Source organism: Microtus oregoni, unplaced genomic scaffold (assembly GCF_018167655.1).
Source record: "Microtus oregoni isolate MIOR12 unplaced genomic scaffold, Mior012 000017F_ref0000208, whole genome shotgun sequence".
Taxonomy (NCBI): domain Eukaryota; kingdom Metazoa; phylum Chordata; class Mammalia; order Rodentia; family Cricetidae; genus Microtus; species Microtus oregoni.
Genome location: NW_024543076.1, coordinates 4,566,555 through 4,586,682, shown reverse-complemented (window position 1 = coordinate 4,586,682; position 20,128 = coordinate 4,566,555). Strand labels below are relative to the sequence as shown.

Genomic DNA, 20,128 nt, shown 5'->3' with positions numbered 1-20,128 from the left:
AACTAAAATGAGAGATGGATAATAACTCTTACCATGAAATATTTTTCTATGAAATATTTGCTACCACAATCCTAATTACCAGTAATGGCATAAAAAGGCATCTCTCACGAATACATCAAAACCTCAAATACCAATAAGTAAATCCAGAATTATTACACTTACTCCAGAAATTCTGAGGCAACACCATATTGAAAATAAAATTCAGCATGCAAATAGCTCAAAAGACAAAACAATAAGGGGTGGGTAATTTGAAGAGACTGTGGCAAAACTGAGAAAAAAACAGAATAAATAAAAATTATCTTTCACTTGTCAGGCTCCAGCGACAGTCAGTCAATCCAACACGCTCAAGAGACTTCATAACTATAAAGTTATAGTCTAGCTGCAATAGAAAAACACAAATGGGAAACCTAAGAAAACTCTTATCAAAAAAAATTAAACAAAACATTCCCCCAAATTCAGGTTATCACGTCAGTTTAGAGCCAGGAATAGAGTACACACCTATAACCCTAGCACTTGAGGACCCTCAGGTAGAGCAGGAGGATCACAAGTTTGAGGCCAGCCTGGGCTACACAAATTCATTGTTTAAATTAGTTAGTTTACAAAAATCAACATATTTATCTAACAACAGGATTCAAAAAACATGATGAAAAATTCCTGTTAGAAGCAATAATAAAGCCAGGTGGTATATGCCTTTAATCCCAGCACTCCGGACGCAGAGGCAGGCAGATCTCTGTGAGTTCAAGACCAGCCTGGTCTACAGGGAGAATTCCAGAGCTGTCACATAGAGAAACCCTGTCTTGAAAAACCAAAAGGCAATGGTAAAAGATATTATAAAACTAACAGTAACAAATGTGAATTACAACTACAAAACCTCACTAATACACTATGGCATGTTAAAAATATAAAGAGAATCACAGCACTAGACAAAAGACTCCGCAATGAGAAAATGTTAACCACTTCTCACAGTGGTCTGGGAGTACAGCTTAGTTACCAAATTTGCTGCCTAGAGAGGAGGAAGGCCTGGGCTGCACCCTCAGCACTGGATCAGCCAGGCACAGGGGTACACATCTGTAATCCCAGCACTTGGGAGGTGAGGGCAGGGCCATCAAGTATACTTCATACTCTACTGCACAGCAAGTTGATGTGAGCCTGGACTATTAAAACCTGGCCTTAATATTTTTGGTTTTTTTGAGAGGGAGGGAGGATAGGGAAACGCCTCACTGAGTATAGTACTTGCTTTGTGGTGGAAGCAGAGGACAATCTGTGGGTAGTTTTGGCCATAAGCCCAACAACCCAAATTCAATCCCCAGGATCCACATGGTGGCAGAAAGAACTCCTACCAGCTGTCCTCTGACCTCCACATCCTATGGCATGACTGTACAGTGGCACTCACATATATACAGCACACAGACACACAAAGAAGTACAGGACTGGAAGGGTCTCCATGGTGGAGTGCTTATCTCGCATGGTGAAGCTCTGGATTGGATTAGGAGAGGACAAACCACAAGCACAAATAAACACACAAAAGGAAAATGTTACACAGGAAGCTCAGGCAGAGAGGTAGCTGGGCTGGTGTAGTGCCTGCCTCAAACGGTTCGATCCCAGCACCAAGAGATCGATATGGTGTGACATGTAATCTCAGCCCCTGGAAGGTGAATTCAGAAGTATCAGAATCTTGATGTCATCTTCAGCTATATATGGCGTTCAGGGCAGCCTGGACACATAGGAACCTATCTCAGATAAATACATAAAGTCACACCCTCCATAACCCTGGCTCTTCTCAGAAGTTACAACCTTTGGGCCAGGGATAATGTCTCACACTTGTAATCCCAGCAATTGAAAAGGCAGAGACAGGAAGACTGACAGAGATCAAGTCTACCCTAGACTAGCTACAGTGAGATCCAGGCCAGGCTGCACTACAGTCTCTCCCAAAAATAAGAATAAGAATTTATCATCTTAAACAGTAGAGATGGAACCTCTTTGTTGGAAGCATAATTTCCCAAAAAAATACAAGTATTACTCACCCCCTCATGAGCAGGAAGAAATATGCAACACATTCTACCTCTAATTTCTTGCTATCTCAAAACCTGCACCCTGAGTCCCCGCCCCTCCACCTTTCCCTTTGCCTCCCACATTTCCCTCCATGTTCTCAGATATGCTCTATGCAAAACACTTCCTGAGGAAGGCTGCGGGTGAACCGCACACACACTTGTGACTAAGAAACACCTGCCTGCACAGCCTCACAGTGCAGTCTGCTTCATTCCTAGAACCTGCTTTCTGAAGCACTTGCAGGCCCCACCCTTCCCCAGTGCAGTGCAGCCCCCTCTCTGGTTCCCAGGCACAGCAAGTAACACGGTAAAGGGTTGGGGCCCAGACCCAATTTGATTTGCTCTCCCTTTTTAAAGCAACCTTAAGAACTAAAATCTCTAAATCTTTCTTTCATATAAAACAAGGTAATTTATTAGTCTTAAAATAAATTTGGGCCTTGGGTTTTTAATTATGTAATATTAAGAAAAATAATAACAATTCACCAAATAACATTATCTCAAAAGGAAACATCTTTATATCTCAACTGTGTCATTACATAATTTCGATATGGAGCTGGTGAAATGGCTCACTAGGTAAACTGGCTTAGCTCAGAGTATAAACTCTAACACCATCCCTACTACCCTTGCCACCAAGCCTGAGTTTGATCCTTGGGACTCACACGGCACAGGCTATCCTCTAACTCAGGTGCACACATAGACGGACGGATGGACAGATGGAATGGTAGTTCTACCCACATCTTACCCCTTTAAACTTCCCCGACAGCTCCAGAAAAGTCTGTCAGGGTTACTGCTGGAGATGATGAAAAGCTCAGCAGGTAAAAGCACTTGACAGGAACGTCTGGCAACCCGAGTTCCCTTCCCAGAACCCATGGAGAGGTGGAAGGAGAGAACAAACTCCACAAAGTTGTCTCCTGACAACACACACACAAATAATAACTTCTAAACTTTCTAGTGCAGCTCTTATTTGTGCATGTGTGTAGGCTCTCATGCAGAGGTCAGAGGAAACTTGCAGGAGTTGATTCTCTCCTTCCACCATTTGACTTCCAGGGATCAAATTCATCTCACCAAGCTTAATGGCCAGTGCCTTTTCTTTATCCACCAACATCTTACTGGTCCTAATTTAGTTTAAAAAATATGAATAAAAATAAAATAAACTTTAAAAATAACATGTTATGGAGGGTGTGGTTGCACACACCTTTAATCCTAGCACTCAAGAGGCAGAAGCAGACACATCTCTGTGAATTCAAAGCCAGTCTGGTCTACAGTGAGAGTTTCAGGACAGCCAGGACTACTCAGAGAAACCCTCTCTTGAAAAAAACAGAACAAAACATAACAAAAAAAGAATCTTTAACAGGTACAAGTGTTAAGACACCTGTAATCCCAGCACAGGGAAGGCAAAAGCAGAAAAACTGAGTTTGAAGCTGGCTTGGGCTACCTAGCAGATCTTTATCTCAAAAACAACAAAATCAGGGCTGAGAAAATGGTTCAGTGGTCAAGAGCGCACCGTACAGCATAAGGACCCACATTTGGACCCCAGCACCCACATAAACAGCAAGGGCACACCTGTGATCTCAGCAATAGGGTGGCAGAAACCTGTCTCAAAAGGTAAGGTGGGGAGTGACAGAAGAAGACAGCCATCAGCCTCCGGCCTTCACACATATGAATGTGTGTTACCAGTCCTGTCAATTAAGCTAAAACAAGAATTCTTGGGGGGTGGGGAGGCTAGAAGGGACAGGTCTCATGCAGTCTACTCTGGACTAATATGTAATATGTAACCAAAGCTGACTTTGAACTTCTAATCATCCTGCTCTGACATGTGCTACCACACTGGCTCAGAATTCATTTGGAAATATTCTATTCTACCAAAATTTAGACTCAAAATACGTACAGTATTGCTTAAACATTACAGATCAAATCCTAACTTGAGAGGCAGTTGTTGTTTGGGGTGGGGATTCACACATGCTAACCAATTGCTCTGTCACTGATATTCCAAGTTCACTTCAGTTTTGAGCTCAAAAGCAAGTTCAGAGAGTTACAGAATTTTTTTAAGAAGTCAAAGTTTTTGACTTGTTGCCATGCTGGTCTTGGGTTTAGGGTCTTTCTTTCTTCCTTTCTTTCTTTGTTAATAGCAGCCTTTATCTAAATCTTATAGCTATCATTAAATAACAATATTAACTTTTTATTTTGTTTTTTGAAACAGGGTTTCTCTGTGAAGCTCTGGCTATCCTGGAACTTAAATCTGTAGACCAGGCTGACCTCAAACTCACAGAGATCTATCTACCTGCCTTTGCCTTCCTAGTGCTGGACAATAATAGTTTCTAACTACTCCCAAAAAAGCATGCAGTTTTAATAAAACCTTAAGTAATAAGGTCACCTGAGTCTTAGCTCATGTCCTTGCTATTAAAGAAGTCAGCAACCTATTCCTTAAAAGCCTGCAAACAAGCCTATAATCCCCACTCAGGTGGATCTCTGAGTTCAAGACCAGCTTGTTCTACAAAGCCTGCCTCCACCTCCCACCCAGCCTGAGGCTAAGTTTATTAAGAAACTCAAAGCAGTGTAAGTTTGCATTCTCAAATTGTTCTCAATTGTCTGAATTAATCAATTCTCACTCCACCTACACAGAAAGAAAGGTCTTCCTTCTATGAATTAATCCACATTGTTCAGCAATTTTGAAAGGCAGAATTCATTTTTCCTAAGTATTCGCAAGTAAACTAGGGCAAAAAAAATTGAGTTGGTAATTCAAACTCAAAAGTGGGCCATTTTTCTAAAAGTCTGTATTTCACCTAAATTGGACCTTAAAATTCCACAGAACGTTTTCTAAACAGTTTCCTAGAATGACCTACCACTGCCCAGCTTATTCCAAACATGTACTGCTTAGCGGAAGACTTACCTACGTCAGAGTCCTGCACCAGGCCACTCACGACCTAACTACTAATAGAGAAATAACAAACATTCCAAGCAATTTGGGGGCAGTTCATTTGGGAACCACTCTGCTGGGTTCTCTTCCTCAAACAACACACTGTCTCAAATATAACACAATTCCAGGCTCTCTAACGAACTAACTAATGCTTGGGATGTTCACAGTCTTATACTGCTAAATTCTTGTACTTTAGAGTATGACAAATCAGAATTAATCAGAGAAATTAAGGTGGTGTGTTTATGTACACAAACATGTATACAGCAACATGCCAAGGTCAAAGGTATCACCTGCCACCCTGTTCTGAAGCGAGGCCTCTTTTTTCCTGCTGCCCTATGATGCAGGCTAGGTAGCCTGCAAGTCTCCAGGCAGCTGTCTCCAATTCCAGTTAACCCCATAAAAGTGCTCAGATGACAGGTGTGCACTACCAGGTCCAGGCTTTCATGTGAGTTCCAGGAATCTTGCATGTCAAGCACTTTTACCCACTGAGCATTTCACCAGACTGGAAATGAGGGTAAAAGGCCCTCAAACACACATATCTGTTCTTACACTGATGGGGAGTTGGGGGGGAGGACAAGAATACTGAATCGTAACCCTAATCTGTAAACCCCAAGCCAATGTGAGATCCTGTCTCAAAGATCAGCATGGATGGCATCTGAGGAATGACACCTAAGGTGCACCCCAGCCTACAGGGGCAGGGGAGGGGGCAGGGGAATAGAGACTGGGAAAATCAGTTGAAAGCATGTCAAGTTGAAGCAAAAATAGTAGAAGCTAACAAAAAACGAATTGTATTAACTTTAAATACTAGACAAAAATGTAAGCCTTTTCAAAAATTCCGTTTTTATTTATCTGGGGGGAGTGGGCATCAAACTGTGTGTGTGGCGGTCGGAGGACAACCTGAAGGAGCTGGTTCTCCTATCATGTAGGCCCAAAGTCTGCACTCAGGCTGGCAAGCTTGGAGGCAAGAGCCTCTACCTGCTAAGCCATTTCACTTGCCCAAACCTTTACTTATTTTATTTTATATGTATTGGTGTTTTGTTTGTAAGCATGTATGTGTACTGTGTTCATGCCTAACACCTGTGGAGGCCATAAGAGGGCATCAGATTCCCTGGGACTAGAGTTACAGGCAGTTGTGAGCTTCCGTGTGGGTGCTAGGATAGAACCTATGTCCTGTGGAAGAGCAGTCAACGCTCTTAACCACTGGGTCAACTCTACAGCCCCCAAGATTTTTAAAATAAGTATTTGCCCTCTTGTATAAGCACATGTGGTATGTGTGTGTGCATGTATGTACATTCACACATCCTCGGGTACATGTGTGCAGGGGAATGCAGTGTATGACGACTGTGGAGGCTCAAGGCTGACATCAGGAGCCTTCCTCAACTGCTTTAACCTTACTATTCACCGAATCCAGAACTTACTGTTAGAGCTTGTCTAGTCTAGTTGACCATAATCCTAGCACTCAGGAGGCTTAGAAGCATTCAGATTCAACGTCAGTCTGTGCTACATAGTGAGGCTCTAAAAGAGAAAAGAAAATGGAGGAAAATGGTTCTGGAGAAATGGGTTGGTAGCTGAAAGCATGTATTGGTGTCGTGGAGCACAGCGTTCCATTCCCAGCACCCACTTCTGGCAGGCTCATGTCCACCATAACTCCAGCTCTTAGGGACCTAAAGTCCTCTTCTTATGGATAATCACTTCACACACGCACACTCGCGCACTCATACATCTTGCCAGACATGTTGGTACAGATCTTTAATCCCAGCACTCAGAGACTGAGGCAAGTTCTCTGAGTTCAGAACTAGCCTGGCCTACATGGTAAGTCCCAGGGACAACATAGTGAGACCCTAGATAGATAAACGGACAGACGGATGGACGGACGGACAGACAGACAGATATTTTAAAGGGAGGTGCAACTGGAGAGATTCCCTGCAGCAACATGGCAGCTTACAAACCACCTGGAACTTCAGTTCCAAGGGGATCCAATGCCCTCTTCTGGAATCCTTGGGCACTGCATACATGTGGAAAACAGACAAAGATGCAAGAAAAGCATCCATACACATAAAACAAATTTTCTTAAAAAAAAAAATTAAAAGGCAGATAGGCAGAAAACAAAGTTTAAAAAAGAAAAAAGAAAACCATTTTCACTAATTGACTCACAACAACAAAGCTTAGAAGCACATCATAAAACTGAGTGGTGGATATTAAGAGTTTATACCTGGGAACAGCTCTGTGGGTAAAGGCATTTGCCACCAAGCCTGATAACCTGAATTCAATCCCTGAAGCCCACGTGATGGAAAGGACAACTTCCTGAACGCTGTCATCTGACATCCAGATGTGTGTGAACACACATACACAAAATAAATGCTTTAAAAAAAAACAACAGATGGGCTCTGGGATGTAGCCCTATTAGTAGAATGCTTGCCGTACACTGGGTGTGGTAACACACTTATATAATATCAGCACTGAGGAGGTGGAAGCAGAAGGATCAGAAGTTCAGTCACTCTCAGCAACATAAATTTGAGGCAAATGAGCTGCGTAAGTCCCTATCTCAAAAAAAATTTAAAGGAAACACATGATTAATTTAAAACAACTATTAACACATATCCCAGACTAGTTATTTTTTTTCTAGTGGTAGCAATACAAAATCAACTTCTATGCTTACACACACACACACACACACACACACACAGAGAGAGAGAGAGAGAGAGAGAGAGAGAGAGAGAGAGGAACCAAAACACACAAAACTTAAAGCCAGGATGGTTGGCAGAGGGCTGTAATCCTAAAACTCAGGGGGCTGGGCAGGATGACCAAGAAAAGACTGCCCAGTAACACAGACAGCCTGTTTCCAACAAAGCAAACAAAACCCCTGGAGAGAAGGCTCAGTGGTTAAAAGCACTTGCTGCCCTTACAGAGGACCCAGGTTAGGCTCCTAGGCAGCTAACTCCAACTCCAAGGGATCCCACGTCCTCTTCTAGCATCCATGGACATGCTCACATGAGTAACACACACATACATATAAATAAAAATAATAAAGATAAACATTTTTAAAACTAAATTAGTGAGAACATGTAGCTAATAGGCACGATACAGCTTTCTAGAACAGTCATTCTAGCCTTACGAAAATAAAGGTAAACAAGCAGATACACACACCTTCTTCTGAAGTACTTTTCAATTATAATTTCAGAATAGAAAAAATGTCCCAGGCACAGTCTTGTGCTTTTTAAAGCTTCAAGTATCTCGCAGGAAGTAGATTTAAAGCTCTGAAACACATTCACTTAAACGCGCTCTTGTCAGCATCACAACGCTCCATTCTCCACTTTTGGATGTTGTCTCCAGACAATTTTGAATCCCCGCCTGACTTTTCCTTACCAACAGGAACTTGGATACCATCTTTACCCCGCCTGCCCCATTACTCGGTTGTGCTCAGGGAATTATAATTACAGTGACCCCGCCTCTCAGAACATCCGCAGAGCACAAAGCCTCTTTGTATGATTTCGGGAAGGGTGTGCTTTCCAGGCTCACAGGGAAAAGGATGAGTGGCAGCAGTGGAGGAAGAAGAGTTGGGTCTGCTATGGTGGTCTTGGTTCTGGCTGGATACTGTCTGTAGGGGCTTTCTTTTCTCCGCCCCCCCCCCTCCCCTTTATCTTTTTCTTTTAGAGATAAAGTCTTTTTTTTTTCTTTTTTTTTTTTTTTGGTTTGGTTTTTCGAGACAGGGTTTCTCTGTAGCTTTGGAGCCTGTCCTGGAACTCCCTTGGTAGACCAGGCTGGCCTTGAACTCACAGAGATCCACCTGTCTCTGCCTCCCAAGTGCTGGGATTGCAGGCGTGTGCCACCACCGCCCGGCTAGAGATAAAGTCTTGCAAGGTAGCTCTGGGTGGTCTGATAATACTCACTATGCAGTCCAGGCTGGCCTCAAACTTCCAGCAATCCTCCTGTCTCAGCCATACTCAGTCCTTGGGGGTTTTTCTTGTGGGTGACCGACCATCAAGAACCCTGCTTAGCCCATCCTGACAGACAGACACAATCACTAGGTCCAGAAGGCCAGGGAGCAGAACCACGGGGAAAGCAAGCGACCTGCTTGAAGGGCCCATCTTGGAACCTCAGCACTGGCTGGCATGAGGGCTGCTCTAGGGCATCAGCGCTCAGGCTACATTTTACTGTCACTACTGGGACATACTCAGATATGCACTAGGCAGCAGTTAGAATCTAGGAGGGACACAGACCTAGCTGTCTGTTAAGCAAGACAGCTTACAATACAGCAAGCAAACAAAACACTCTGTGTCAGTCACAGCAGCTCAGCCCTCAGCTTTTGTGAAGGGAACTATGAAATGAAGTCAGTTTTACTTCCAGCCGACCCAGCCTTAGCTTGGCTGGCAGGCGGTGCTAAAATGTGCGACTGCACAGTGAGACAGGCAGGCACCTTCTCCTCAACTCCAGGAGCACGCCAACACCACAGAGCGCCCTACCGCCTGGCAGCTCGCTCTTCCATACAAACATCTCTTCCTCTTACCACTTTTCTCTATTGTCTCAATGAACCAAATCATTATATTCAGGAAAATGCACATATTCACACTCCTTTATTTCTACACAAATTTTACCCCCAAAATGGAAAACGCAGAAATAGCTTTCTGTATCATGACCTGACAAGAGACAGGGTAAAGCCTGTCATCCTACCCCTACCCAACATCACTCCAGTTTCTGTTCTACTCCAAAACAGCACTAATATTCAGTTAAGAAAAATGGGAAAGAAAAAGTTAAATCATTTTGGACAGGGTCTACAATAAGATCTGTCTATCCTTGTGTGGCACAAGGCCATTTTATTTTCATTAAACATTTCTATTTACATATAATTCCTTGCAGACATTAACAAATGGATTTCTCTATCCAGCACCTCAAATTTTAAAATAATAAAAAGGACAACAGAACTCACTTCACACGCAGCTCTCCCTTGAGCCACCAGGGATATATCACTTGACCATGCCAACTGCTCTGAAACACTCAGCCATCATTTGCAAAGGCAGTAGGAAGTCCAGTCTGTCCTTGGTACACACTCCCCCTTCCTCTCTTCAAGAAAAAAAATGAAACAGCAGGAAACATAAACAAAAACTTCGTGGAAAATACAAATGGGCAAGCCGGGCGATGGTGGTGCACGCCTTTAATCCCAGCACTCGGGAGGCAGAGGCAGGCAGATCTCTGTGAGCTCGAGACCAGCCTGGTCTACAGAGCTAGTTCCAGGACAGGCTCCAAAGCCACAGCGAAACCCTGTCTCGAAAAACAAAAAAAAAAAAAAAAAAAAAAAAATACAAATGGGCAAATATTTTTTAAATTGCCCATTTAAATATTTTTTAAAAGCCTCAGGTCTCAGAAATTCAGGAATGCCACAATAGCATGAGTAGGAACTAGAGTTAGAAAAATAATATTATACAACTCCCCCAAGCGTCTGTAAGAGCAAAAATGGTTCACAGCTACTTTCTCGCCTTCATTTTAGCATCACCTTGGTCTTTCTCATTCTGTTTTTCCATAAACCATTTTCTTGCTTTTTCTGCATGAATTTCTGCACTCTCATAATAAAGTTTACCATATAAAGTTGAATTCTTTGATTTAGGTTCATGTAGTATTAAGAAGCCAGGACTTAAATCCTTCTAATGATAAGTCAAGGTGGAGATCTGGGAATATTTGTCAGTGGTGAAATACTCACTTACCACTGAGCTGCTAGGTTCAACTCTCAGAAGGACCAAAAAAATAAAAAAATTTTAAAAAAGGATTAAGGATGTAACTAAGTGGGTGGAGTACCTCCCTAGCATGCACAGAGCACCAAGTAAAGACTGCAATCCCAGCACTCAGGTGGTGGAGACAGGAGGATAAGAAGTTCAACAGGCCAACATTACAAGTCTGAGACCAGCCTGAGATACATGAGACCCTGTCTCAAAACAGCAAACAAACAAGAAAAATTCACATGAGTATTCTTTTAGAGCCTCAAATCCATCACCAAGCCAGGCTTCAATACAGAACCACAGTAAATATGGATGGTACAGTCACTGCTGAACCCAGAGGCCCAAATCCATCACCAAGCCAGGCTTCAATACAGAACCACAGTAAGTATGGATGATACAGTCACTGCTGAATCCAGAGGCCCAAAGCTGGCAGGTCGTGCCAGGTAACACTTCATTTCTGTGAGACAGAAACAGGTGCCCCTTCTGAGCATATGCAGTGCCCACCTCTTAAAATGTGTATCTATTTAGTGAGGGAAGGGGCATGTCACGTGTAAGTCAGAGGAGAGCTTGCAGGCATCTCTCCTTCCACCATGTGGGTCTCCAGGACCAAACTCTGGTCATCAAACTTGGTGGCAAACAACTTTATCCACTAAGCCATTTGTCAGCCCTTGGGTGCTTATCTGACAAAAGGTTTCACCCTCACTTGCTACCTAAAATAGGCAGTCTTGTTCTGGAGGTCATATAGAGCAGCCCTGTTTAAAATAAATTAAGTTAACCAATTAATTAAAAAAAAATTCCAAACCACTTGAAGCTATGCTGTGTTGTGGAAACTCATTCTGCCTTAATAATATATACTATATATATATATATATAGTATATATATTACATATATATCGATCGTTGTGGCTCAAATTACAATGCTGTACCTCTAAAATGGGTTATCAGAAAGCACCTCAGCAAAAACAGGCATTTCACAAATTTCATCATCAGAAACTCTCACCTAATATAAAAGTCTTTTGTTGTTTTGGTTTGGTTATTGTTTTTTTGAGACAGGGTTTCTTTGTGTAGCCTTGGCTGTCCTGGAACTCACTTTGTAGACCGTTTTAATAAATGAAGTTTGCCTGAAGATTAGAAAGCAAAGCAGCCATACCAGTTAGTCATACAGGCTAGGAAGTGACACACACCTTTAATCCCAGGACTTAAGAGACAGAGGCAGACGATCTCTGTGAGTTCAAAGCCACCCTAGGCTATACAAAATTGCATCTGTCTAAAAGAGAAACAGAGCTCACACAAAGGTGATCCCAGCACTTGGGCTCACATACCTTTAATCCCAGCACTAGGGAGGTAGAGGCAGCAGCAATATGGCTGGACAGAGAGAGGACTATAAAGGGGAAGAGACAGGAACTCAGGGGAGTGTGGAGTCTGAGGATTCATGGAGACAGGATCTCGCTCTTTTGGTCTGAGGATTTGGCAGAGATAAAAGGTTTTTCTAGTGGTTGACTGCTTTGCTTTTCTGATCTTTAAGATGAACCCCAATATCTGTCTCCGGGTTTTTATTATTCATGCTACAGACCAGGCAGGCCTTGAATTCACAAGATCTGCCTGTCTTTGCCTCCCGAGTGGTGGGATGAAAGGTGGTTGCCACCATGCCCGGCTAATTCTTAAATGAATTAAAATTAAAATTTAAATGGATGAAGACTACGAGTATAACATCTAAGGAAAACTAGTCAATTTGGGAGAGGAAACTTCCAACTCAAGGAGTAAGCAGTTGTTTCCTAATAGGTAACTATAATGGTTTCAAAGGGCTGACGCTCAAATGTAAAAAATAAGCCAAAACACTACAACAATCTCCATTATCTGCAGATCGGTAAACCACTTTTCTCTTAAGAAAGGAGGGAGGGAGACCTGAAAGATGGCTCAATCAGGTAAAGGTACTTGTGGCCAAGTCTCATGACTTGACTTCAACCCTTGGAACCTGCTTCGTGAGGGGGAAAATTGACTCCTGGATGTTGTCCTCCAACCTCTGCATCTGCATCCACCTAACACAGAACAAATAAATAAATGTAAAGAGAAAAGGCAGGCACGGGAGCTGAGATTGTGGCTCAGGGGAATGTGTTTATTAGCATGGGCAAGACTTTGACATCAATCCCCAGCCCCTCAAACTCCTGCACATTTACCTTTTGGGGTCTGCTTTCTGTTAGACCTCTTTTTGTTCTCCCAACTATAAACTGACATAGTTGACAATGAAGTAGAAGCCTGTAAAGTCTAGTAAAAAGTCCTCTTAAGTGAGCCCCTTGGCTACCTGCATAAGAGGAATTGGCAAACTGGAGTAAGTTGGGTATAGTCAAGAGGGTATGAATACCTCAAATACTAGCAGTGGGGAACTGAGGCAGGAAAATATGGGGTTCATGACCAGCCTCAGCTATACAGATAACTGGAAGCCAGTTTGAACTACATGAGACCTTGCCTCAAAAAATTAGAAAGAACACTGGAGACTTAGCTTAGTTGGGACTTAGTTTAACCTAGCATGCACCAAACCCCAACACAGCATAAAATGGGTGTGGTGGTGCAATCCCATCACTCAGGTGTAAGCAAAAGGATGAGAAATTCAAGATCATCTTCAGCCACATAGCAAGTCTGACGCTAGCCTAAAACATGAGACTACCTCTAGTGGGAGGTGGGTTAGAAAACAGGCTATGGATAATGACATGCAATCCTACTATTAGCAAATTTTTAATGAATATACATGGGTAGTGTGTATGACCACACATACAACACGCTCACATGTTGAGAATGCACGTGTATCCAGGTGTGAATGCATTCCTATGGCAGCCAGAGGTTGGCATCGTGTCTTCTTAGATGATTCTCTACCTTGGGTCTGTCACTTGAACCTAAAGCTTGCCAATTTAGCTAGTCTAGCTAGCCAGTTTATTTGGGGATCCTCTGTCTCTAGCTCCGGAGCACTGGGATCACAGGCGGTTACCCAGCATTTGCCTGGTGCAAAGTATCTGAACTCTGGTCTTCACGCTTGCTCAGCAAGCATTTTACCCACTGAGCCATCTCCCTAGCTGCTCCCTCATTCTTCCTTCGGGGACTTATGCCTGCACTCAGAAGCCAGACTCCAAGTGACCAGCATCACGTATCATATGGTCCAAATCATACCCAGATATGGAGCAGGAACAAAGTACAGCCTGAGGAGGAGCCTGGAGATAGGCTAGTGGCCATCGGCGTAGGGGCCATCTTCCACCTGGTAGATCAGAGTGTGGAGCAGCATTTACATTGGAACAAAACTCAAACTGCTGATCTAGGCCCACTAGAAAATTTGCAAAAACTAGAAAAGTCCTCCACATCCGTCAGCAAGTCCAAGATAAAAGTTATCTATGGCTGGAGAGAAACAGCTCGAGAACTGGCCACTCGTCCCAGCACCCACACAACTGTTCATAACCCTAACTCCAGGTCTGGGGGATCCAAAGCCCTCTTCCAGCCTCCTCAGGCACCAGGCATGCTGCACTACACAGTCATACATGCAGGCAAAACATCCACACGTATATTTTTTAATTGGAAATAATTTTAAAGCCAGGTGGTAGTGGCGCACACCTTTAATCCCAGTACTGGGGAGGCAGAAGCAGGTGGATCTCTGTGAGTTCGAGGCCAGTCTGGTCTACAGAGCTAGTTCCAGGACAGTTAGGGCTGTTACACAGAAAAACCCTGTCTCAAAAAACAAAATAGTAATAATAATTTTGAAAGTGTTTTGTTGTTTTTGTTACTCATGGCAAAATTAGGTTACAAGGAGGAGCCCCAGTGCCCACTACACTGGGTTGGACTAGAAGCTGCAGTTACAGCCCCAGTGTTACAGGATAAAACTTTGTGTTCCCAGCCTGGTCTACAAGAGCTAGTTCCAGGACAGGCTCCAAAACCACAGAGAAACCCTGTCTCGAAAAACCAAAAAAAAAAAAAAAAAAAAACAAAAAACTTTGTGTTCCATAAACAAAAAAAAAAAAACGCTTTACATATGAGAAATATCTCAGATATTTGGAAAATATTTAAAATAATGTACTTAATCTCTATACACTACATCCAACATTAACAAATCTTAATTTGTAATTACCTGACTTGAGTTTAAGTAATATTAAGTATAATTAAAGCTCTTTGCATACCAGTCTTAGTCCATGCCTCACCTTCTCTACCCAAAGATAAGCACTACTTGTGAATTTTTGTAGTTCCCATGCATGTGCTTACATTACTATACATATATAACCACAAACAGTCTTGGGTTTTCAAAATATACAAGTGGAAAAAATCTGCAAAAATTCTTGTGGGATTTGTGTTCCCAATCCGTATCAAGTTTCTGATATACATCCACTTTAATGCATTAGCTATAATTTACTGGGGTGGAGGGCTGAGACAAGTTTTAAGTAGCCCGTGCTGGCTGTGAACTTGTTCTACCTCTAAGTACTAGAATTTCAGGTATGTGACACCACTGCTGCTCTTATTTATTTTTTCACAGTGCTGTAACGTTCAGTCGTGTGGGGCCTTGGGCGTGTATTCAGTGTGAGAATGAATGCACATGTTTGCAGGTATCCTGCACACACATGCTCATGTGAAAGCTGGAAGCAGTGTGGATACCTGGGACATCTGCCACTGTTCACCAAATTTTTTGAGGCAGAGTCTCTCACTAAATCTATAGCTAGACTGGCTAGCCATTAAACCCACAGCAGACACCTATCTCCACACTGCCGCCCCTACCCCAATATTAGGGCCTGCAGGCAAACGCTGCACCAGCTGGCTTTTACAATCCAAAGCTGGTTCTTCATGCTTTCAAGGCAAGCACTTTACCTAGAGACCCACCATCTCTTCAGTCTGTACAAGGAAAGGTCTTTCTAAAAATTGATGTATGGCCCTATTGGTGCCATCCACAGTGGAGCTGCAATAGAATTCTTGTACTTCTTTTGTATTTATTATTGTCTTTACACATTTTAGATAGATGGGCATGTCAACCAGCTGTCAACTAGATATTTGTTACACTACTACTCTCCAAGGTGGTTTGTACACACTTACATCCCCACCAACAGTATATAAAAGTACAATCCCTTAATCCCAGACCTCAAGAAGCAGGGAAGGTTGATCTTTTTTGTAAGTTCAAAGCCAACTTTGTCTACACAGCAAGTTCCAGGCCAGCCAGAACAACATAGTGAGACTCTGTCTTTAAATCAAAGTGTTTTTCCAGGGCTGGAAACATAGTTTTACGGCAGAGTTCTTGCTTACATTTGTGGGAGGCGCTAGGGTCTATCCCCAGCCTGAGGACAGCAAAGCACAAAAGAAAACTGTCCTACAGTCTCACTACTGCTCACCAGGGCACTTCCGTTCTGCTGGCTGATAGGCGGGAAAGGGCTTGTACTGCTGTACAGGCTGAACTTGTCTGGTCACAGGTCAGGTCTTTGATAAATATTTTTTTCCTTTTTTCTTTTTTGGTTTTTTGAGACAGGGTTTCTATGTGTAACAGACCTAGCTGCCCTGGAACTCACTCTGTAGACCAGGTTGGCCTCGAATTCACAGAGATTCACCTGCCTCTGCCTCCCAAGTGCTGGGATTAAAGGCCTGCGCCGCCAGCACTGGGCCAAATAAATTTCCTTATACATATATGTGCATGTTATGTAGACCTATCTGCTAAATATGTTTCTTCTAGTCAGGATTTGTTTGTACTAACAATCTACCTTCTTATTACACTTCAAAACAGGATCTTGAGGCTGGAGAGATGGCTCAGAAGTTAAGATCACTGACTGCTCTTGCAGAGGGCCCAGGTTCAGATCCCAGCACCCACATGAAGGTTCACAGCAGCCTGTAACTCCAGTTCCAGAATATCTGACACCCTGCCCACCCTCCGTGGGCACCGCATATATGTGATGCACATACATACCTGAAGACAAAACACATACATGCGCGCACATAAAATAAATCTTTAAACACACACACAACACAAAACAAAATTCCAGGATCTTCCTGAGTTGACCAGGCTTCAAACTGGCTGGCTTCCTACTTGCTGTGGTGACTAGCGGGTCTGGATCTCTCAATCCCTCTACAGCAGTCTCTGCACAGCCCTGCCAGGATTACAACCCCAGGGCACCCTTCCAGCAGCCAAGGTGTAAAGCTCCGGTAAAGTGCAGGACAGTAAAGAAAGAGCCAACTTGAAAGAGTCAATCTGGACAAAGGCCTTAATTGCTAATTGCTAATTAGTCTCGCTCTTCCTTCTTTTGTCAAGCCTTACTTCCAAGACAATACTGGAGGCACTTTGGGGCCTGGATCCTTAGGGGTGAGAAGGAAGGGAGGATGCTAAGGCCAGCCTGGGTCTATAAAAATATTACAACTGTCCTTACCCAAAGAACACGAAACCTGTCAGACCCATAGGTACACTCAACATTGTAGACAGCATTCAGCTCACAAGCACTCATTTCAAACTTATCACATTTAGTTTCCTCTTTGAAGCATCTCAATCTTCTACCCTCCTCCCTCCCCTTCAGCAATCCCTTTATCTCCTTTTCCCCATTCCACGGTTGCTATTGGACTTTCTTCAGCACCTGCTATCTGTTTGCTGCTTTTTCCTTCTCTGGAACTGACCTCCTCTCTCCTTTTCTAAGACGCACTCAGAGCAAAAGCAACTCACCTAATCATCCCAAATGAAAACGGATTTCTCCTGCATTGTCTAGCCGGCAGGAGAGGGACTTGTCTCAACCCTCCCAACTTCCTTCCCCCTTCAGGCCTGGGACAGCTGCTCTTCCTCTGGAAATTCTCCTAAGTGGGTAAGTCCAGACCAGCTAGAAAAAAAAAAAAAAACCTCGCGTGGCCTTCTGTGGCATGCATGCTTTTACCAGGGCCAGGTATGTATTTCTGTTCGGGGCAGTTTCCTGGAAGACACCTTCTGAGCAGGCCTCCTTCCCCATTCCCGCTGGGCTAACTTAAGCCTGTGCAGTGATGAGACGGGTGACCTAGAGACCAACCGGTCCCTGAGATAAGTTTCCAAAGCTCTCATCCACTCCCTCAATAAAACCCTCTCGGAGCACAGAGACCCCCACCCCCGGCAGGAGTCTTTCTCCCTCCAGCTCCCCAAATCAGCTTCCCAGGGCACCAAGCTCCCAAGGCTGCTCCCGTTTCTCCTTCCCACCCCTCCTGATCAGCCCAAAATGGGTTAGCTACCCTGGTGGGTGTGCCAGGGAGCAGGCCCCAGCCCCGTCCTCCCAACCACTCTAGTTCTCAGGGGGTAGGGACTCTGCCTCCTCCCAGCCCCCTCAGCCAGCGGCCCGCGCCAGCTCCAGGGTGGCCCTGGTTCCTAGCCAAACCACGACTCGAGCTGGCTTTTGTGACCTTGGGCAAGTCACTTCCCCCGGTAAGCCTCAGTTTCCTCCCCGGCCGAAATGAGTCCTCCCGAGGTCCTGCCCTGCCCACCCCGCTGGAGGGGGCTGCCCAGCGGGTGCGAAAACGCTTTGTGAGGCGCTCAGCCCTGCAAAGGTGCGGGGCTCCCGGGGGCTCCCGGGCTGGACAAAGCTGTGGCGGCCAAGGCTCCTCCCTCTCCGCGGGACCCCTGCCCCGGGCTGACCCTCGCCCCTCCCCACCCGGCCCGCCCCGCCCCGCCGGCGGACCCCGTACCTGCTCCGGACGCTCTGCCGCAGGCGCCGCCACCCTGCGTCCCGATCCGAAGAGGCCCGTGGCCCGGAGGGCTAAGGCGGCCGGCGGCGGCAGGCTCGGGCCGGGGCGGTGGTGGCGGGGGGCGCGGGCGGCGCGGGGGCCCGAGCTCGGCGGGGCCCGGCCTGGGAGACGACGGCCGAGGCTGGAAGTGCGCGGCGGCGGCAGCAGCAGCTGAGGTGGCGGCGACCGCGACTGCGGCGGCGGCGCTTCCGCTCATGGCGGGGCCGCGGGCAGCAGCTCGGGCTGCGACTCGACTCCGGCACGGCGGGCGCTGGCTGGGCCCGGGCCGGCGGCGAAGGAGGCTGTGGCGGCGACGGAGGCGGCTCCCGGCGGGCCAGAAGGCGGAGCCCGGCCGCGGCGGAGGGGGCGGGGACGCCGGGGGGCGGGGAGGCCGCGCCGCGCCGCCAATGAGCGCCAGACTCCCGGCCGCGGCTCCCGGGCGGCGTCCAGAGGGGGATCCTCGGCCGCCGCGGCCCTCCCAGGCGGGGAGCCCCCGACCGAAGCCCTCCGCACGGGCACCCCCCTACCGCGCGCCGCCCCGCCTCCGGCCCGCCCCCGGGGCGCGGCCGCGAGCCTCAGGGCCCAGGCCGCTCGCTGCGCAGGCCCTGCCGCTCCGCCGCCTCGGGCGGTGTCTGCTCTGGGGAGTGTGCCCGGGTCCGCCCGGGGTAGCCTCAGCCCGCCCGGCGTTCCGCGGCCTGCGCTGCCCTGGCCTGCTTCCTGCTGTTGCCCCCTGCACGTCGGTCCTCCCTCTCGGCTGTTTCCTCAAAGTTTGTGCTTTTGAGACACTTAGGAAAGAAACTCTCCCTTCGCTTCTGAGGCTGATTGGTGATAGATGAGACTCCGCGGACCCCCAAAGGACCGCAGAGGCGGAGACCGAAGAGTTGGAGATGAGCGCCCTTTCCTGGGTCCTGGAGACCCATTTTGAATTCCCAGCAAAACCCAGTCGGGCTCAGCCCTGGTCCTCACCCCCATCTCTGACTTTCTCTTCCTCTTTCTCACTTTAAATGTCCTTGTTGGTAAAGCCCTGGCAGGAAGCCGTCCAGGCAACTGGGCCTAATCTCAGAAGAGGGAGAGGCTGTGAGTGAGGAAACACTTGGGGCTTGGCTGTACTGAAGGCTTTCCTATTATTTGGGGAAGATTTCTGCGGATTCAGAATCTCCCCTTCCGCCCCCGCTCACGCCCTCCCACCCCCACCGCCCGCTTGTCCTCTTTTTCTCAAAAGTGATGTTGGCGACTGAACCTATTTCCTTTCCATCCTTCTCTGGCCCTCGTTATCCGTGGAAGAGCAAAATAAACTCAACCATGTGCTGAGTGCCTCCAAGTGCAGGCACGTGGGTAAGAGTGCCGCTAAACTGCTGGCTAGATTGTTTTAGTCAAATACTTGCAAATCAAGGCGGGGAAGGCAAAGTGGGCGATCTTTGGCCACTGGAGTTGAAAAGAGACAGTTCAACTCCACCTTGACACTAGATGATGCATTGTTTTTCATCTCTCTGGTCATTAGCAACGCTCGAAAATGGAGAAACGATGATAATAAAGACATTGTCCAGGCCATTAAAGAGCTTGCAATCTCCTTGGAGGTCAGAGAGTCTTAGAAGTCAAGGGCGAAAGCTGCCTCAGAGGAGGTCGTTCTTGGCACGTGAGAAATCTGGGGCCAAACTCCTGAGCTACACCAAACCTGTCTCAAAACACAAAACTCTTAGAATGAGAATTTCACCAGGAAGGGTTGGGGAAAGCTGTACTGGAACACAGTGAGATTACCTTTGAAAAAAGGA

The 20,128-nt window shown here is 45.9% G+C and overlaps 1 protein-coding gene across 3 annotated transcripts in view; it reads right to left on the bottom strand.

Moving 5' to 3' along the window:
• Positions 1 to 18,840, bottom strand: part of Rnf38 (ring finger protein 38) — a 91,569-nt gene extending 72,729 nt beyond the window's left edge. Inside the window, exon 1 of one of the 3 annotated variants that reach the window (XM_041667457.1) lies at positions 18,318 to 18,840. In XM_041667457.1, coding sequence (XP_041523391.1) covers positions 18,318 to 18,573 — 256 coding nt within the window. In that variant the 5' untranslated portion in view covers positions 18,574 to 18,840. The remainder of the gene's footprint in view (positions 1 to 18,317) is intronic. The other 2 variants (XM_041667453.1, XM_041667456.1) reach the window with 2 other exon arrangements.
• Between the last annotated feature and the right edge of the window lie 1,288 nt (positions 18,841 to 20,128).